The sequence below is a fragment of the Lepeophtheirus salmonis genome, chromosome 7, assembly GCF_016086655.4.
Source record: "Lepeophtheirus salmonis chromosome 7, UVic_Lsal_1.4, whole genome shotgun sequence".
Taxonomy (NCBI): Eukaryota; Metazoa; Arthropoda; class Copepoda; order Siphonostomatoida; family Caligidae; genus Lepeophtheirus; species Lepeophtheirus salmonis.
In genome coordinates, this window is record NC_052137.2 from 6,512,645 (window position 1) to 6,532,275 (window position 19,631).

At 34.3% G+C, this 19,631-nt stretch overlaps 1 protein-coding gene across 1 annotated transcript; it reads left to right on the top strand.

Annotated features, from left to right (window-relative positions):
- Positions 1-15,547: 15,547 nt before the first annotated feature.
- Positions 15,548-18,736, top strand: LOC121121971 (FAST kinase domain-containing protein 4). The gene is made up of 7 exons (XM_040716973.2): positions 15,548-15,571; positions 16,020-16,451; positions 16,518-16,775; positions 16,846-17,014; positions 17,073-17,159; positions 17,224-17,500; positions 18,064-18,736. Exons 2-7 carry the CDS (start codon positions 16,056-16,058, stop codon positions 18,260-18,262), a joined length of 1,386 nt encoding a protein of 461 aa, XP_040572907.1. The 5' UTR covers positions 15,548-15,571; positions 16,020-16,055; the 3' UTR covers positions 18,263-18,736.
- The last annotated feature ends 895 nt before the right edge of the window (positions 18,737-19,631 follow it).

A 19,631-nucleotide genomic window follows, 5' to 3' on the forward strand; every position in this document is an offset into this window, starting at 1 on the left:
TTGACGCCAATTCTCGATTCAGAACAGAAATTTATTTGGTGAAAATACAAAATTCAATTCATGTTGATTTTTTTAAATCATATTTATCTATGACATGAGCCCTACTCACAGTAATATCGATTCTGATCAAGAAGTGTAAATTACATTTTCCACAGAAAGACAATGGGGCTTAAACATTGTTTACTTATATTCGTTCGTAAGCATAATGCCAGAGAGTGGCACCATTTTGCACCAAAATAATATGTAATTACCTGAATGATAATATTATTCAATATAAAATAATTGGTGTATGTTACTCACATTGAGATTTTTTTTTTTTTTCAGCATTTTTTTTTTTTTTAAATCTTTTTCCGAAAAAAGATAATAAATAAGAGTGTGAGCCCAAAACTTGCAGTAGCATCACTAAATTACGAAAAACGTAATTTGTATGGATTCAAAATAGGATAGTTAAAACCCAATTTTCTAAATAGGGTTGTTCTGAACATCGTTTACAAAATCTATTACTTATGTTTCAAAAATAAGACGTTTTAGGGGACAACATGCTCCAAAATTTTGGATATGTAACGTTCTTGGTTCATCTGAACACCCTTTTGAAGAAAACTAACGAAAACTTGAAGCCTTGACTTGAAATTACACCCCATACCATCAACAAAGCTGCAAATATAGAAATTGATGACTGCCCTTAAATCTGATGGAACCTCACTATCTGGACCAGCTATGATTCAGTCATTTTTACAGTTGAACATGGTATCTAGGTCAAACTTTTTCTCGCCAGAGAAGATAATTTCCGTGCGTCGTGTAAAACTTTGAAACAAAATTAGACTTCGTTTTATACAGTACACTGCCGTTGTTGCTTAGTTATGAACGGCTGGGACTAAAGCTTTATAAATTGCATTTTGAGATCCTGAGTACAGAACTACACAAAATATTATGTTCAGCTTGCAATTTATGAGCTGATCTTGGGTTCCTCTAAATATTGGCACGGATGGCCTATACAACTTTAGGGGTCCTTACAGTGCGATGATTTGGTGCTACATGCCCATTTTGATTACTATAAGTCTTTTCATACCGTTTGATGGGTTTGTGAATAAATTGGCGGGAAAATGTGCCACCAGGGTGCTCCTAATTTCTGGTGGCTTCATTAGTTTTTGTATGAGCTCAATAACTATTTCTCTTCAAGCCTCCATCTTGACTGAGTGAAAACTGATTGTGACTTATCCCTTGATATAGTTGCTGGGGAGAGGGAAACATCAATCGATTTAAGAAAATTTAAGTGTCATAAAAAAATCAATGGTTGATTAATGGCTGCAAAAATGAACTTTGTCAACGTGTATCTAAATAACCTTGTATGTTTAAATACAATATTACCTACATTTTTTATTCAATATGTCTTCCCTCACAAGCAATAACAGCCTTCGACCCGCCACTAACAGATTGGCAGCTCTTGACGATGGAAGCTGTTCCATGACGTACACCACTTTCATGATGGCAGCTTGGAGCGAATCCAAATTTGGATGAGAAGGGCAGTAGATATTCTACTCAAAGACATCCTAAAACACAAAAGTTCAGGGGGTTGAGATCCAGGCAGGAAGAGGGCATCATGAAGCAAAACAGTCAATCAGATCACGATTTGAAAACCATTTTACTTTCGTCTGAGATCACGACTTGGACCAAAATATTTGTCCAAATGTTCTTAAAAAATCAGTTAAGACTGAACCGGTAAATAAATCAGTCTTGGAGTGAGTCTCATCCTTAATACGTATGTAATGTCATAGGGAAAAGGAAAAATTAAAGTTTAGTTAATAGGGGGAAAAAAATTTCTTAACAAAAGAACAGGGGAAAAAATTTGGTCTTGGACGGAGTCTCAAAACTTGTATCTAGTACCTACTAGTATGTCAAGTATAAAGAAATTGACCTATCACAGATGCTACAAACTAAACATAACCTCGATACAGGCCAGTAGTGCCATCTATCGGACTTTACGCCAACTTTTTAAACGACCCTCGAATACAGGGATGATTTTTTTGGAGAGTACGAGGAAAAAATGGAAGTTAGACGTGTATTGCACTATTCAACAGCAAAAAATAATACAAAAATAGTATATGCTCCATTTAATAGAGTTTTTTCTCAGAGCCTCGTGGCCTTTAGAAATAGGCCAGTCATTTTATATTATTTTTGACCATTTTTAAGGTTCAAAGCTATTTTAAGCCCTCGATATTGAAGATAAGGAACAATTATGTGAATATATTTTAAAGCCAAATGTTAAAAAGTTCTACAACCATTCTTAAAATGGCTGCATCATACTTATAACTCGAATTATATGATTATATTACGAAATCAATTCAAAAATAAGTTTTATCCTTGAAATATTGTCATGGCATTTTTTAAAATTTACAAAGATGGTAGAGCATTTTTGGGGAGAGTCTTTTTTTAATTTTTTAAATTAAAGTCCATACTTTCAGCTCTACAATGAGATACTTTTAAACTTATTCACCTGCATGCTATGAGGCTTTGAATAAAAAGCACCTTTTCTCCACTTCAAACAAAGATAATTCGAGTTATAAATATGATGTAGACATTTTAAAAATGGTTTTAGAGTTTTTTAACATTCGTCTTTAAAATATATATTAACATAATTTATACTGATCTTCAAGACCAAGGGCTTTAAACAGCTTTGAACGTAAGAAATAGCAAAAAAAAAATTAGAAATGTATGGCCTATTTATAAAGGTCATGAGTCTTCGAGAGAAAAAATAAGGGCATATTGGGAACTAAGAGATTAAACTCTACTCAGTTATGCATATGCTGTTCTTGTGCATTAAAAAAAAGGAGGATCTTGTTGGATAGTGTTATTACTTAATTAAACCCCTTGTTTTTATCAATTGCTTGAAATGATTTTAAGGGAGGAGAAAAAAAGAATAACTGTTGAACAAAAAAGAAACTTCTACATTTCAAATAAGTTAAAGAAAGGGGAAAATAATGAATAACTATACTCAAATCCATATATATCACTGCAATCTATTAAAGAATGAACAAAAAAGAGCACACGCAGAAACTGTTTTTCCTTTTTTTAATGACCAAACTTTTCTTTACCAAAATCCCATCATTAATGTCATCAAATTTTTGAGCCCATACCCCCATTTAAACAAAAATATAATACAATCTATAATTTATTCAACCTTTAATATATGCTCAAACACTAAGAACTTTTTCTTCCGAAAAAAGTCATATGATAAAACGTGTCAGCATAAAAGCAGTCCATAATTGCTGTAAAAACTGATAAAATTCTACTATATAATTTAGATTAATAATAATACTATTTTTATTGTTTATGTGGAAGCCGCCGTTTTTTATGACCGAAATTCAATGTAAAATGTTAAAGATGGAAATGCATTGGCTTTAACATAAAAAAACATTTATAATGCCTAAAATTTTGATAAAATAGCTTCATGAAAAAGCTCAAAGCCTTGCCTATAATAACCCCATTCGGAATAATAATATTTTGTTGATATCGGGCTGTATTACTCGTAAAATGGCCTGTAAATATCATAGGATCCTTCCTTTCTGAAGTAAAACAGCGGAGGGGGGGAGAGAGAAATCAATTTTATCAAGCTTGGTTTTTTGTTGACATGCCACATATGTATACCATTTATTAAAAAAATACTTTTTTAGTTATGAAAAATTGAAAAAAAAAGTGGTCCGCATTATATTTTCTAAAAAAGTTAAAACTTAAAGAGTCCCAGGGCTCCAAAATCCCACTTCCAAGTGTTAATGCCGTAAAGGACTCTATAAATGAGTAAATGACCACCATATCATAGCCCTAGTATCCGGCATTGCACAGAACCATGAGGCGTTGACAAAAAGACTAACTTTGTTTTCTTAAAATAGAAGATATATCTTCTATAACTTATAAGTGTTACTCTACGTTTTTCATGAGCACAGTCACACGTAGCTAGTCAATACTGATATGAATGAAATATTTTATACAACTCTATACTATATAAACTTTTTTTTAAATATATAAGATAAAAGCCCACAAGTCCTGAAGTGATAAAAAACGCACTCCCATATTCCTCGTAGCCCTGAAACGTTCCTTGAAGTAATTGCCTGGAACTTTGACTAACGTTCTTGCAAAAAAGTCCATACAAGCGTTGCAACAGCCTCCAGGGCTATAAATACTGATCTGGGAATGAGTTCATACCGCCTCTACGAAAAACATATCCGTACAGACTAAATGAAGGCCATCCAGGCTGCCCATGGAATAAAATCGCCGATTGAAGTCGCATTGGAACCGAATCATCTTTTATTTGGATGAGAATCAAGGGACTGTAGACAACTCCCATAACATTCAGAACGGGAGATGGTTGACCAGGGATAGAGCTAATGTCCTCTTTGAGTCAAAGGGAAGGGTGGGTACCGAGAGTTACTGTGAACTCCTGTCTGACCAAGTGATACTTAGGTTGAAAGCTGACGCCAATGGTGGCAATTTCCTGTTTCAACAAGACTCATTTCCTCTCAAAAGGCCTGCAAGACCCAAAACTTGATGGAAGAAGAGAAGGTGCAATTTTTGGAACCCCATACCTGGGCCTCTAACTCCACATATATGAATCCCATGGATTACTTCTTTTAAGTGGAAGTTAGAAAGGAAGGTATCTGCCAATTCACACAACAGCATCGAATCCTTGATGCCTCCATCATTAAAAGAAAGACACTGTCAGCAAATATAATTTTTTTTTCTATTTCTTGTCAAAAAATATCGAAATACCAATAGTAATTTTGATGCTCGAACCGGTACAAAATATTTGCATCGTGACAATACTTCTATTAAATTAATCCATCTTTGATTTGAAGCATTTTAAGAGGAAGCCCAGAAAAAAACATGATTATGCAATTTTTTTGTAAGATGTATTTTATATTTATTTTATTACCTACAGTCTGGAATCAAAATATATTATGTGTGTACACGATTTTGCGAATTTTTCTTTGCAGAATGTTATTTTTTTTATTTTTTTTTAATGCAATTGTAGAAATTGAAATCATTTTCAAGAAGAATATTATTATAATCATCTGTTTAGTAGATTAATGACTAATTATGATTTCAATTATCCAGTAAGTCCCTCATAACAACAAAAATAAATATTAACAAACCGTTAAGCCAGTCTACTCGTAATAAAATTTTTATGAGCTAAAGATAAAAAATTTCTCAAAATACCACATGTAAGTCCAAAAAACTGCTTTGTCATTTTATTATGGTTTGTACATATATCAATAGTATAAAATACATATTTATGTATGTATAATATACAGGGTGTGCAAGCTATCTGTCCCGCGAAAATGATGGGATTTTTTTCAAATGCAATTTTTCTCTCCAACCAGTTTTCAGATTAAAAAAAAATAATACCAGATTCTGAAAGCTTGATGGGTTCTGATTTATTTTAATTGATAAAATCACCTCCAGTCTCAATTACAGTCTCTATACGAGGGCGAAAGCGTGAGCAATCCTTCACCACTTGGTCCCTTGACAAATCCTACAAATTCCTTCTGGAACCAACTGATAAGTTCATCTTGGTGTTGCAAGGGGTTCAGTTGTTTTCTCAGTCGATCTCACTCCGCAAACAAAAAAATCCATCAGTTTCAGATCTAGAGAGTTTGGAGTCAGAAAGTCCAGCCAGATGAAGTCGTCAAAACTATCTTGTAGGCATTCAAAATTCGTGTTTGTAGGTGTGGCAGACAAAATCAACTTCAGAGGCCTTAAATTCCCCCCTACCCTAGTAAACGAACGTCTCACTGAGTACCAGAGTTCGATAAATTATAATGTCGTCGCTCCCGGCGCGGATTTTAAAAAGGGCTTGTTACCTTTTCCAAATATTTCGGACAACAAATTCGCCAATAGATTCTATTTATTTATTTTTTCGACTAGTGCAGGTATCTTCAGTATTATCTTATATAAAATAAAATGCTTTGACCTTTAGCTAAAAGTCTTGGATATATCAACTCATTCCAAAAATTTGAATAATAAGCCTACATTTAATTTGACTGTTTGTATTTAGTTTGTTTTTTACTAATAAAAAGATTTTGCCTAAAAAATTGTAATAAAGGTTCCCAAGGCATTTGAAATGTCGATTGTGACATTTGGCGAGTCTACTATGACTAGAACACAAGTTCAATGGTAGTATAAAGCTTTCCCATAGGATATTATTGACGATGCTTATATGTTTAAATTAATTCGGGGAGCATTCAGGGATATCAACGTGATTAACAGGGTTGGCAAGAAAAAATTATTGAATCCATCTTGACTGACTCAATCCTCATTGCTAGTAAGAGTTTTGAATCATATTAAGCTCAATGGATTCACCAGTCCATATTTTTTTACTACGGCTTACTTCATTGAGCTCCATGACAATCAATTTAATAACTTAATTCAAGATCGAACCATGTTAAAGGATACAAAAATCAATTGCAAGCTTCAAATATTTAGGTAGCAAGAGAAGCTTTAAGGCAAATAAGAGAAATTTTATTCAACAGAAGGATCCTTCTGGATCAGAAATTTTGAGTGAAAATTTAAATGTGTGGTGTTAATGTTATTTTATCTTGGACTACGTGAAACGAAATACACTTAAGCTTTATGCTTTCGGGTCATTTATCGATGGATTGTTTGTCAACATATAAAATGGTACCAGACCATTTAAAAATTTTCTTCAATGGAGTAAAGTATCAAAATGGCGGGAGCTTCAACCATTTACCAACCCAATTTAGAACAGCGTATAGAAAAAGTACTCACACTGGCAAAAATATTATCAAAAGGAGTTTGTCCTTTCACCCGGTGTTTCCTCGCAAGCACAAAAATACCCAATGTATTTTGTTGTCCGCTGTCGATTTCCACTTCTCCCTTGATACGTCATGGCTATTTCATAGTTGATTCTTTTTCATATATACACAAAATGATAAGTTATTCTATAGTTATACTCCGTTTCCAAAAGAACGGGAATACAATTTCTTGTTGATCCCTCGTCGTTTAAAAAATATATATTTTTACATTTTATTATTTCGATTAAGAAATTTGGGCTATTTATTCATAGACATAATATAATAACTACTATTATAATCAAAAATTACTAAGCAATAGTAAAATACAGTATCGAATAAAATACTATGTAATTTATTTTAAAAATGGGGAAGAAATAATGTGATAGTCTGCAAGTATATATCAGTTGGTATGATTGAATTATTTGGCTAACTACCAGATGATTTTGGGCCTTTTTCTATTCCTTTTTAGAGGAAAGGTTGTGTGATACAATAAATATAACGACGTGTCCAACAGCTTTGCTCAAGACGACACCTCTATAATGTTCGTAAATGTTTCATATTTTCTTTGTCCTCAAGAACTTGATCTTTGTCAAGAGCGATATTTAATAATTATGAAAAGTTAAGTTTTTGAAGAAGATAAAGGATTGAACATAAATCTGAATCTGTAAGTTAATCATGAAAGTTATTTATTTAAGGTAAAATGGGGGTCGAAAACGTTCACAAGCTTATTAGCGGACCTGGATCCATGATCTACCCCGACTCTTAAAGAACCGGAAGCGCTAGACCGATAAAGGACATTGGATATTACCAACTAAGTAAACAATTCCCCCAGCCGTTCGAAAAATGATTAGATAGTTTAGCTACGTACGTCACACTCAACATTGAAGTGATATATCTTTGAATTTGTTTCGATATTGTGTAAAGAGTGTGTTCACAGGAGTTAGCAGATATTAAACAATATCCTTTACAATTATCCCATCTTGTCAGGAGCAATATCATAATGGTTCAACGATTCTACAAGATTGTTGTTAATTTTTGTCAGTTAAAATTTTAACATTTATAGAAACACGGAGTTCTTCAATATTTATTGGACCATGAGTATAATGGTATTATAGTTTTAATACACGTTCACAAATGTATCGAATTATCCTACAAATAAATGTTGATATTCATGAAATAAGGAGAAAAACCTACATAGATAAAGTTAATTATTACTCCCAAATCTGACGAAAATATCAAAGGTTGGGTGGTAATACGTTAGAAATGTTGCAGAAGGCGCGTCTAATATTTTCAATAATAATCCTTGTCCGCTTTTACTATTTTTCTCAAATTTGACTTCAATAATGGTTTTGTATAAGTATTTCATCACCATGGAACTGATACCCACGACGTTTTGGAAGATTGAAAATTTCATCCCAAGTATCACGTAAGAAATGCTTCGTTCTCTATCTTGATTTCGTTCCCTGTTCCTTAATGTATATGTTCAGAGGAGCAATACCCGAAACTGCCCCCATTCCTGCGGTTGGTGTCGACCGAAACGTATGAGTCCTTCCCAAGAGTGATTTCCTTTGAATGGTGCTTCATATTTTCCTTGCATTTTTCTTTGTAGTGATCGCATGTCCCCTTACTAGACACCCATACGAGATGATTGGTCTGATCATAGCCTCATACAACCAGAGAACCATGTCTGAGGTCCCCATTTGTGTCCTATGATTGCATTGGCCATATTCCATATCTGAGAACACTTGTAGGTTTTTTTTTGTTCTTTTTCAAATGCTCTGTCCAGGTGAGTCCTTATCAAAAGTCACACCTAGTTGCATCAAATGTATGGCATATTCCATCACTTTGCCATCCATTTGTAATTTTGGAAAGTATTTTGATTTAGTTTATAAGCTTTCGAAAAGACAATAGCGCTTGATTTTGATGGATTAAAGGTAAATCCTTTTTCTTTTCTCCGTTCAAGAACAGTATTGATTGGCCTTTGCATTGTATTGACAAGGGTGTGCGGATTTTTTCGACTTATTAAAAGGATGATGTCGTCTAAACGTTTAAAAATTTATAAGCATAATAATTAAAAATAGCTCGTGTATATTTTTTAAAGTTTTCTTCTTTGAGTCAGAATACAATCTCTAATGGTCTTGAACTACTTGTAGAAGAAATTGTAGCTGTGGTTACTCATTCGTTAACGACAAACTTACTCAACCATAAAAAAATGCGAGTGATACAAGTTTGTCCAACAAGCACCATAGATGTCTGGAAAGTTTGCATGATGTTGATTTGGAAATTTATTATATAATTTTCCTTAGTGAAAGAAAGTGATATGCCACATTCACTGCAATGCACAGATATCATCCAATAGCATCCCTGCATCTTTGTTCCTTCTCCTTCCAATTCATCGAGTAATAAACTCCATTCCGTCTATCATATTGAATAAAAACATGATAATTTGGACATATTTGATTTTGTGGCAGTACAACACGAAATTTTACAAAGAACTTCAGCTACATTTGCAGCAAAATCTATCAGTTTTTTCTGATTGCCATGAATTTTACGATGAAGAAGCTAAGAATTCAGTAGAGCAGTACCAGATCAGATACATCTAATGCTTACAACCAGTGCCGTATGTCAGGAAGATTTTTCGGTCCGCTTTACAAGGGTGAACGGTTGATTTTCAGTGGTGAACGTGGGATATTTAAACAGGGCAAATGCTACAGCATAGATTAAATCTTGCAAGAATATCGTCCAATGGACTGTCTGACCATTATTTTCTTCAGGCAAACTTTGGGAAAAATAAAATGAAAAGGAAAAACTCTAGACGGAAAGTCAATGCCGACCTATTCATAAAGGAAGGAGTATAAAATGCACGGTGCAAGAATGAGAGAAAATTTTTGAACTATACAATTAAGTCAAACAATTTAAACCCCCTTAAATATTTTTAAAATAATAACGGATGAAGATAATGAACGAGATTATAATATACCATGAAACGGTTACATCGACAGAAAATAAATTATGTTCACAAGTCTTGATGTTCTTAGCTCGCATGTATACGTGGTGATGTGTTTGAAAAAAATGAAGAAAAAATGCCTGTGTTCTTTATCATGATTAGAAGAAGAAGTTTTTCCTCTCTTTCCTTGACGCAAAGGTGTCAATCAAACTGTCCATGTCTTCATGGAGTACCTTGTCCACCATCACCCTGTCCATGTTCAAGAGGGTGAGGGAGGAGAGCCTCTCCTGGTCCATGGTGGTCCTCATGTGGTTCTTGAGCCTTCTGAGACAGGAGAATGACCGCTCCGCCTCACAGCTGCTGATGAGCATTGAGGCCAGGATAACGATCACCTTGTATAACTCCGGCATCAGGCGGAACACTCCCGAGCTTATTAACTCCGCTGCAATTTGTGACGAAACCATGTCTTCTGTGTCAATATCTACCTAGAGAAACATAAATTTTAAACATATAATGCAAAATGAAACATTATAATATTAACCTTGAATTGCTAGAAGATTGCATGGTTTGACTGGAGCTGCTCGAGTTCAAGTCTGTAGTGCTTGGCGATACCCTCAATGACACAGGTCTCAACTTCACTGTCATTGACGATTGCAATGAGATCCATTGTGATGTTTGTATCGTCGGTGGCAAATCTGCTCTCAAGCTCTAATACAATCTTATTGATTGCAACATCAAAATGTGTTTCACGGAAGTAGGATTCAGTTGTTCTTTTCCACTTTATTCTCCTTGGAATCTTCGCCTCCTTGAATTCCAAATCAATTGAGTCCTCCTGGTCAAATACTGATTCCATCTCAGACAACTTCAACTCAGCAAGTTTCCAGATTGATTCAAAGATTTTCTCATCCTTAAGATCTTCAAGAGTCCTAATCACTAGGTTGACGTATTTCCGGGCCTTTGTTAGGTCAACCTTTCTGCCTTGAAGTTCATCTGACAAGCTAGATGTGTGTCTGAGGAGTGTTTTCAACAGTTCAATGCCGAAAACAAATTCGTGACTAAAGATGCTGTTGAGCAGAGAAGTTGCTGTTGGACTCCACAATGTATCTTTATCTTTTCTCATTATTATGAGGGTCTTCATGATTCTGACCATCCCTAGAGATACAGCGTGTACAGCATCGTAGCAGAGACTCCAGTGGGTAGCAGACTGGTTCTTCAGGGTCATCACCTTGGCATGCTTCTCATCTTTACTTGTAGATTGCTGACCTCTTTGGTGACCCTTCAATGAAGTTGTATAAAATTTGTACTGTCCCCATTGTATTTCTCAACAGGGTTATATCTGAGAGAAGATCCTTGACTAGATTGAGGAAATGGGCGTAGCAGTGGATGTAGACACACAGTGGGGCTGTTTCCTTCCACCTGGCGGCAAGACCCTTCTTGATGCCGGATATGTTGGAGGCACCGTCCGCGGCCAGGGAGACAGTGCGGGCGGGGGTAAGGCCGAGATCCTTGACAGCCTCGTGAAGCTTCTCAAACAAATATTTGCCGTCAGTCTGGGTAACTTTTACAAACTTGAGGAAGCTCTCTTTCTTGATGCCTTTACTTGTCAGATATCCCAGTTACAGACTGAACTGCTCCGTGTTTGACATATCTGATGTCTCATCAACAATCACAGAGAACCAGTAGTCATCATCGCCGGCACAAGTCTTGACATCTTCAATTATATTTTCCGTCACTTTGGATGCTATAATCTCTATCAGCTCATTTTGGATGTCAGGTGACGACCATTTGGCAAAACCTGCCCCAGCTTAACCAAATTTTTTGACTTCGGCCTCCAGTTTATCTTTGAGAATATGATTGTCGTGTGAACGCAGTGACAAAAGCTCCAAGAAGTTTCCTCGATTGTTTTCATTAGATTCAGTCAACTTTTCTCTTGCTTCAGAATCGCCCCTAAACGCCAATCTTTGCTTTGCGAGGAACCCAACAGTTTGGAAAAGATACCTCAAATAAGCTCGCCACTTCACGACTTCCTCAGCATGTTGAGACTGAACATGGCGGAGAACCGAGGTATTCTTTCCTCTTTGATGTGAGGAAATTGATCCACTTTTCCATCGACAGTTTGTGTTTTTTGTTGTTAGAATGAACTTTCAACAAGGAACTGTTTTTCCATGTTTTGAACTCAAATTTCCCAAGGTTGGAAATGGAAAATTTGGAACAGGCGAAACACTTGGCTGACTTTTCAATCTCGTCATATTCTAGCCACGGGAACTTACGGAACCAATCATATTGAAAGTTTCTGGAGTATTTATCATCTATCTGAGGACTGTATGTTTGTAACTTGGGCTGTAGAGGATGATCTCTCTCGACTTTAGGCACAGTTTCCCGCTCAGTCTCCACTCTGGTTCTGGTCTGGATGTCCTTCCGCTTTGGCTCCCGCCTGGTAAGTATCGGGTCACCCAGCTGGCTCGTGAAGACGACAGGGTACTCTGGGCCTCCGTCCACAAACTCCATCTCCTCAGTCTTGCTCTTCTCACCTCCCTGGACATTGTCGCTAGTCTCAGAGTCCTCTGCAGAGGGAATATTGTTGTTGTTGACTACAGAGAGCTGCTCGGGAGAGAAGATTGGTCCGATTTCGAGATTAGGAAGTCTTATTCCATGAGAAATCCGTCCGCTGGGGTAATTTGATGAGTCGCCATTATTTTCTGTGTCTGCAGTAACTTTCTCTTCAGCAGAAACGGACTTTTCAGATCTTGGTTCAGGCAGTAAGGCCTCAACTGGAGCAGGGTCATTGGGACAGGAGGAGGCAGTGACTGAGGATGAGGATGTAGCAGAGGAAGTTTTCTAACAGCAAAGTTCAATGTTTTCTGCTTCTTATGATCAATTTTCACTTGATACTTGCAGCTGGGGTCATTCTTATGGAGTTTAACTTTGTGATCATTAAAGTTATCCTTCTGTATTTCCTTCTGATAGATAGAACAAATCACCAACTCTCTGTTAAAATGCGTTTTCCGCTTCCCGTGATACATTTCTGATAATTAATAAATTACTGCAACAATCCACTCTAAAAAGTACATAACTATTATTTATGTCCCTTTTAAGCAGTAATAATTTAAGTTATCTTATATTCAATGAAACAAATTCTCACCCTCTTAAATATTTCAAGAGTACTCCATACGAAAAATGTTGTGTGCGTCTTTTCTTTTTTTTTTGCTGTAAAGTACTTCACATTTGCAACCAGTAACGTTAAACGTAATATCTAACTCAAATATCCACTCAATGTGAAGTACTTTAAATCCATACGAAAAATGTTGTGTGCGTCTTTGTTTTTATTTTTGGCTGTAAAGTACTCTTGAAATCATTGCAGTAATTTATTAATTATCAGAAATGTATCACGGGAAGCGGAAAACGCGTTTTATATTCAAAGGTTCAATCATTTATATTTATAAAATGACAGGCAATATTTGAAAGAGATATTACGGTAAATTACAGGATTTGAATTCAAATTTCTGCGATGAATTGAGATACCCGAGAGTGCTAAGTGTAGTTTAAAACCTCCGTTTTATCTATCTGACTTAATTTGGCCCCAATATTGTCTTAGAGATATAATTTATTAATTTACTAATTCTATAAATGTGCCGGTGAATTTTGGCTACTTTAAGTACAATTTGTGGTGCCTCCAAAGGATTAATAAGAATCATTTTTTCATTTAAATGAACTATAATTTGTTGTAAAATGTATTCCATGTTCAATTTTGAGAAAAATTATCTAGCTTCCTTTTGGGTGGACGTGCTACAAATATGTAATTTTATTATAATGACTCAGTACTATTATGAGTTGGTCATAAGATACATATATATAATAGATTTTAATAATTAATTATGACTTAATTCATCTATATTTACAAACCTATATGATTGGTGGACGGTTGAGTAAGGTTTTTTTTCTTTTGGTCCGCTGAAGCGGACAAAGCGCAATACTGACGTACGGCCCTGATTGATAATAAAGCAGGCAGATGATAATCACATCAGTATTTTAAACAATGACACGATATGTATTCCCACCCCCCTTCTCCTTGCACCCGTTTTTCTCTACAATATTATCAACTTTAGTTATTATCTTATAGTTATAGTTGACAATATTGTAGAGAAAAACGCTTGCAAGGAGGAGGGAAAAAAAAAGAAATATGGTATCATTGTTTAAAATACTGATATGATTATCATCTGCCTGCTTTATTATGATTTTTGATGGTATAACAAATGTATTTATTAGCAAAATGTTTAATGAAGATATACTACGTATAATTGACTTCGACGTTTTTTATCCGTTACAGTAGATTTGAAAACGTCACACTCCATGAAATTGTAATTCATACTGAACCTTATTCTCAGAATAATAGCTAATGAAACGACAAAGTAGAGTATTTGAAATATATTTGAAGCTCAAAGTTTAAAAAAGAAGGCTTTAATTAAATATAATCTACATACTAAAAAAATAAACCATTAAACTTTTAAGTTAAATATACAAAATTAAACAATTAAAATCATATAACTATTAATAATAATAAATTATAAATACAGAATATTGAAATAATAGATTGATCCAGATAATTTTTTCTTGTTCTAACATCGGAATTCAGTTAAATATGTCATAACTTTAGGTTGCAATACACAAGCGAGACGTGGAGTTTAATGAAAAAGATAATCACCCCTCTTCTTCATGTGGAAGTTGCTATATACAATTGTGCACAGGATAGATATATCTCTACCGATGAGATCTAACTAATTATTAATAATAAAGTAAATGTCAAAATCATAAAATTAGACAATAAATATATTAATAAACAAATGTTAGAAATAAATTCATCGTAAAGATTTAGAGCAAAGCTAATTATGTAGTAATGTCCGGCGATATTACTCCCTATTAAGAGCATCAAAAATGATTTCCCCCCGTTATTTAGGTATGCTTATATAACAACATACTATTATCATGAAGGATATACACAATTATTAAATTATAATGCAACACCCAATGTAACTACCCTCGTTGTTGTGACCATTTGAACAGTTTTTTTTGCCTTTTATGAGTTTTATGAACACCCCTTCTTAGAGCCCATCAACCATAGCTAAGCCTTAAGTGATAAAAAAGTAATATTTATTGACTATGTAATATTGGAAAACCTAATTATCATACCCAAGTCTTAAAGCAAAGTAAGTAGTCTCAGACAAACTAGTTGCAAACCATCCAAAGCTACTACCCCGTTGTTGTGACCATTTAAGCAGTTGTTTTTGCCCTTTACTGAGTTGTGTATCATAATTCTTGATATGTTTAGCTAAAATAGAATCATATTTTATGGTTAGATTTAAAAAAAAAATTGAATACTTACTGTGAGATAGTACAAAATTCAGAGTTCCATTTCGAAATTAGTAAATATTTTATACTTTTTACTGATAACTTGATCGTCATTTGGTGTGGATGACTCAAAACATTTTTATATGTATTTCTATAAATGACATCAGTAACAACATCCTCCATTAATTTAATGATGGTTCCTCGGGAAGGGATATGTTTACCCGTGTATTTCTCCATAAATTTTTTGAACGTAGATGATTAGCAATGGATAAGGTTATATTACATGCAATAAGCATCGTTGTGAGATCAGAGTTAAAGTCTGACTTGATGTATTCATCGTTAAATTGATTTTATAGATGAATATCGATACTCTTATTATGAGATGAGGATAATGAGTGGCGTGTAATTCTAGACAGAGGACTAAAGGCACATTTATATCGACAAATCCGACAAACCATCTGTTTCTCATCCGGTAAGTATTTTCCAAATTCCTAGGCCTCCATTTTCAGAAATCCAGACAGAAGGCGACGTTATTTTAGGCATTTTATTCAGTTCTCTATCGACTATCACCATCTAATATTATTATATTAATATTGAATAATAAAGGCGGGAATGATAACGTTCATGATTGATAGAAGAAGATCTCCTCGCACGTTTTTCTATTCTTACCAAAATTATCACCCTTACTAATAGTTATTATTTATTAAACACGTTGTATTGTTGTTTTTTTTCAATTGACCCATGTTGCACGCGTGTTTGAATTCAAGTTTAATCATCAATCACGTGTGAAATGTGAGGTCGGTTCAGTACGTTCATTAAAAAGAGTCGACACAGCACTAGAACTAGTTGATCATTATTTATTTCAAAAGCTCATCGTGATTGATCGTAAGCATTAACGCATGTCCCATTTTTTAATACAGGACCAAAGTCAAAAACGTGAATTTGGACGCCAATCCATGACTATGAGTAGTACAGCCTTAGACATAAAGAATATTGATGCCTTCCCTTCCAATGAAGTTGAAGCTATGCCCGATGAAGAAGCCGTGAAGTGTCCTGAGAGTCTATCCACGGAATCTGATTCTCATAATATAGCAAAAATGATCCTCTACTACTACGACGTTTTTGAAAAATCTACTATTCAGGAAATTGAAAATAGAATTATGAATGAAGCCCAAGATTATTGTCCGGTGGATAACGTACGAATTTTAGAAGCCTATGTTGAGGCTGGTCATCGTCCAATGCATATTTTAAAAACATTATTGTTTCGTCTAAAAAAAAACACCGACGGGCTAGACTCGACTCAAGCTTGTGATGCACTTTTTGTTATCTCCTCACTTTCATTCACTGACAAAGTATTTTATAAATTTAGTCAAAGTTACAAAAAAAATAATTTATCTACTTCCTTCTCTATTATTCAGATATTAATACAAAAATTGGTTGACATTGTTGCTAATGATGTAGATGAACAAGTTTGTAATGAATTAGTAACAGGCCGTTTAGTCTCACATATGGGTCGACTGAGACATTTTGATGAACGGCTTTTGGAAAAAATATCGAATGCACTTGCGCAAGATTTGGAATCCCTCGTCTTCAAAACCTTTCATTCATATGCTGTTTCTTCGGCTTATTTGAATTATAATCCTATAGATAGCAAATCTCATACTAATATTTTAAACGTGAGCTAAGAACAAGGGGATACCTACATTTATGATCTAAAAGTTTACTTCTTTTTTTCTCTTTTTGTAGTTCCTTGTTTCCAAAATGACGTCTTATGAAGAAGTTACGGAGAAAATTGTTGAAGAGAGACGGGTTGGAGTATGGCTCGATATTGTGTGGTCACTCTCACTGTTAGGGTTTAGTAACCAAAATCTTTTAGAGTCAGTATTGAATGAAGATTTTATTGATAAGATCATCAGTAAGTTTGATGTATCCCCTTTATTTGTTTATAAAGCCCTGCTTCTTATATTGTGCAGATAAAAGTGATTGTAAGAATGTCGGACAAATTCGCAAATTATTGAATATCAATGCCATTGCGCAGTTTATTGACAAGGAGTACAAAGGTAAGATTTTTATACGAAAACATATATTCAATTCCATTTTCGAATATATCTTATCCACTAAAAGGTCCTACAATTGATATGGCAGGCTCTCCCTTGCTTTGTGATAACAATATGTTTTCTAAAAAGGACTCGTTTACTTCTGTTTGTATTGATATTTTCTCAAGGTTTGCTTCACCTCCAAATCATGCTAAAGTTTATCCTGATACTGGAATGGGATTCTGTATTGGAGCAGAGGCTGTGATCCATAAGAAAAGTTTACAACCAATGGATATTAAAAGGTACGGGATATTTGGAGTTCCCACTCAAGAAAACTATACTTCTCTGCCAGACGATTTTGAAAGGTACCAAAATATTAAAATATACATAGATACAGGGGCGTTGCTAGCTTTCATACATTTGGGGAGCTTAGCCCTAAAAATAATCGATACTGCACTACAATTACTTATAAAGGCGCGTTCGTTTAAGATGAGGCACTCGGTAATAACCTGAAACAGGCATTGTTATTTAATTTTGTACTTTCAATAAATGTGATCTAAATTAAGACAGACAATTTTCACTCAATCCATCCAGCTTCCCTCTGAACTTTTAACAGGTGTTTTTGATTAATATCTGGTCCAAGTTGAAACGTCCAAACATGGTCTAGTCCATTGGTACGGTATCAGGTGAGTGGGGAGGCCTACACATCTTTGGGAAGAAGTCAGGAACTTCCTTAATCAACATCTCTTGTGTGACTTATGATGTGTCAACTGGAGCCACCAGTTTTCTCTATATGTCTTTAACCGAACACATATGTATAAATTGGTTAGAAAATAATGGGGGGGTATTCAGAAAAAAAGGGGGCTAGAGACGCCACTGCATAGATACATAAATACAATAAATATTGATTCATAAATGGACTTTGCAGATTAGCTATGGTGCCAGCAGGATATTTGGACACTAACCATAATGGTTCGTTTGGTGGAATATTAGATTTAAAGATCAGACTTCTCAAATCTCGTGGGTTCAAAGTCCTCGTCATTCCTCGCGTAGAAATTTTAGCACTACCCTTTAAAACTGATAAAGTGAAGCATGTAGCGAAAATCTTCAAGAAAGTGATGTCATAGTCTTTTGTTTCTTCATCGAACTTATTTTGTATTTAACAATCTCTGAGCCAATAGAAGGATCTCTGTATATAAAGTATTATAGAACATAAAAGTCTTGCTTTTCTTATTCCAATTTTTTGGATAATGAATTCCCAAAATTATAAATGAATTGAGTACAGACACACTTAAGTTTTATTTTGTCAAAAAGTTCAAATTCTTTCGTATTTAAGTGATTAGTTATTATTGATTTAAGTAAGCCTATAAAATGCATATGGATGTACCATATTTGGAATTAACTTCATTTATATTAATTCAAATATGAATATGGATTTTTTTGCGCTAAAAAAACTGATACTGATTAATAATTTGAACCATAAAGAATGAGTATTCTCTAAATAAAATATATTGTATACCTATGTCAAATGAAGAAAAGTGTAACTACTATGTATTATTTAATACAATTAAATAGAATATATATAATATTAATTTATGGAAGTCCAGTGTCCACTAATAAAAAATCATAACCAGTGTATTTATTTCAAAGACGGAGACAGATACAGGCTTTAGACATAAATAAAAGTTGTTCAGAATACCAAGTTACGTTCCTAGAGCCATATTTAATTCTGATCAGACCAGATTCCTGGGCTCTAGAGGGAAAGTTTGTTTTTTTGGCGAATAAGTTGATTTTTTTTTTCATAAATCAAGATCGATTCCAAGTATCTCTGAAGTTTTTTTTAAAGGTATTATTTGTTGATTCGAAAATGCACAAAATAAACGAATTAAAAAGGGGAATTGGGAATAGGATTAGCAATTTTTTCTTAGTATGTATCTTCATTACAGTTAAAGGAGAAACAAATTTCTAACTACCCTTAGGGATAGAACTTTGAACGTAGTCTATCGACAAGTTTGACTAAATTCTAGAGTTATTTAAAGAGTAATATTTTAATTAAAATGTTTAATACAGGTGCATCCTAGTAAAATGTAAAAGTTAATTAGTCGAAATTTATCTCCTAAATAAGTTTTTAAACATTGAGACTAGTTCATCTAAACGTTTGCAAGCCGGGTAAAAAGTAACCCGCTAGAGTGACTATTTTATTAAAATTTTCAAAGAAATCAACATTTTTACATAAATTTGCCATTCAATCAATAAAATGACCACACGTTCAAAGCGTTTCCGGAAACATTCTACGACTTTCTTGACCGTCTCACTTGGTAAAGTCCCGGAATACTCTTCTTATCCAAAATCTCAGGGATCTTGTGGTGCTGATTGAACCTTTATTGGAAACTCGTTCAACATTGCCTTAGTCAAAATAGTATAAAGGGTTCATTTCCGTTAAGTTAGGAGGTCAAAAACTCGGCAGACATAGATAATATTCAGGGTACTACATCT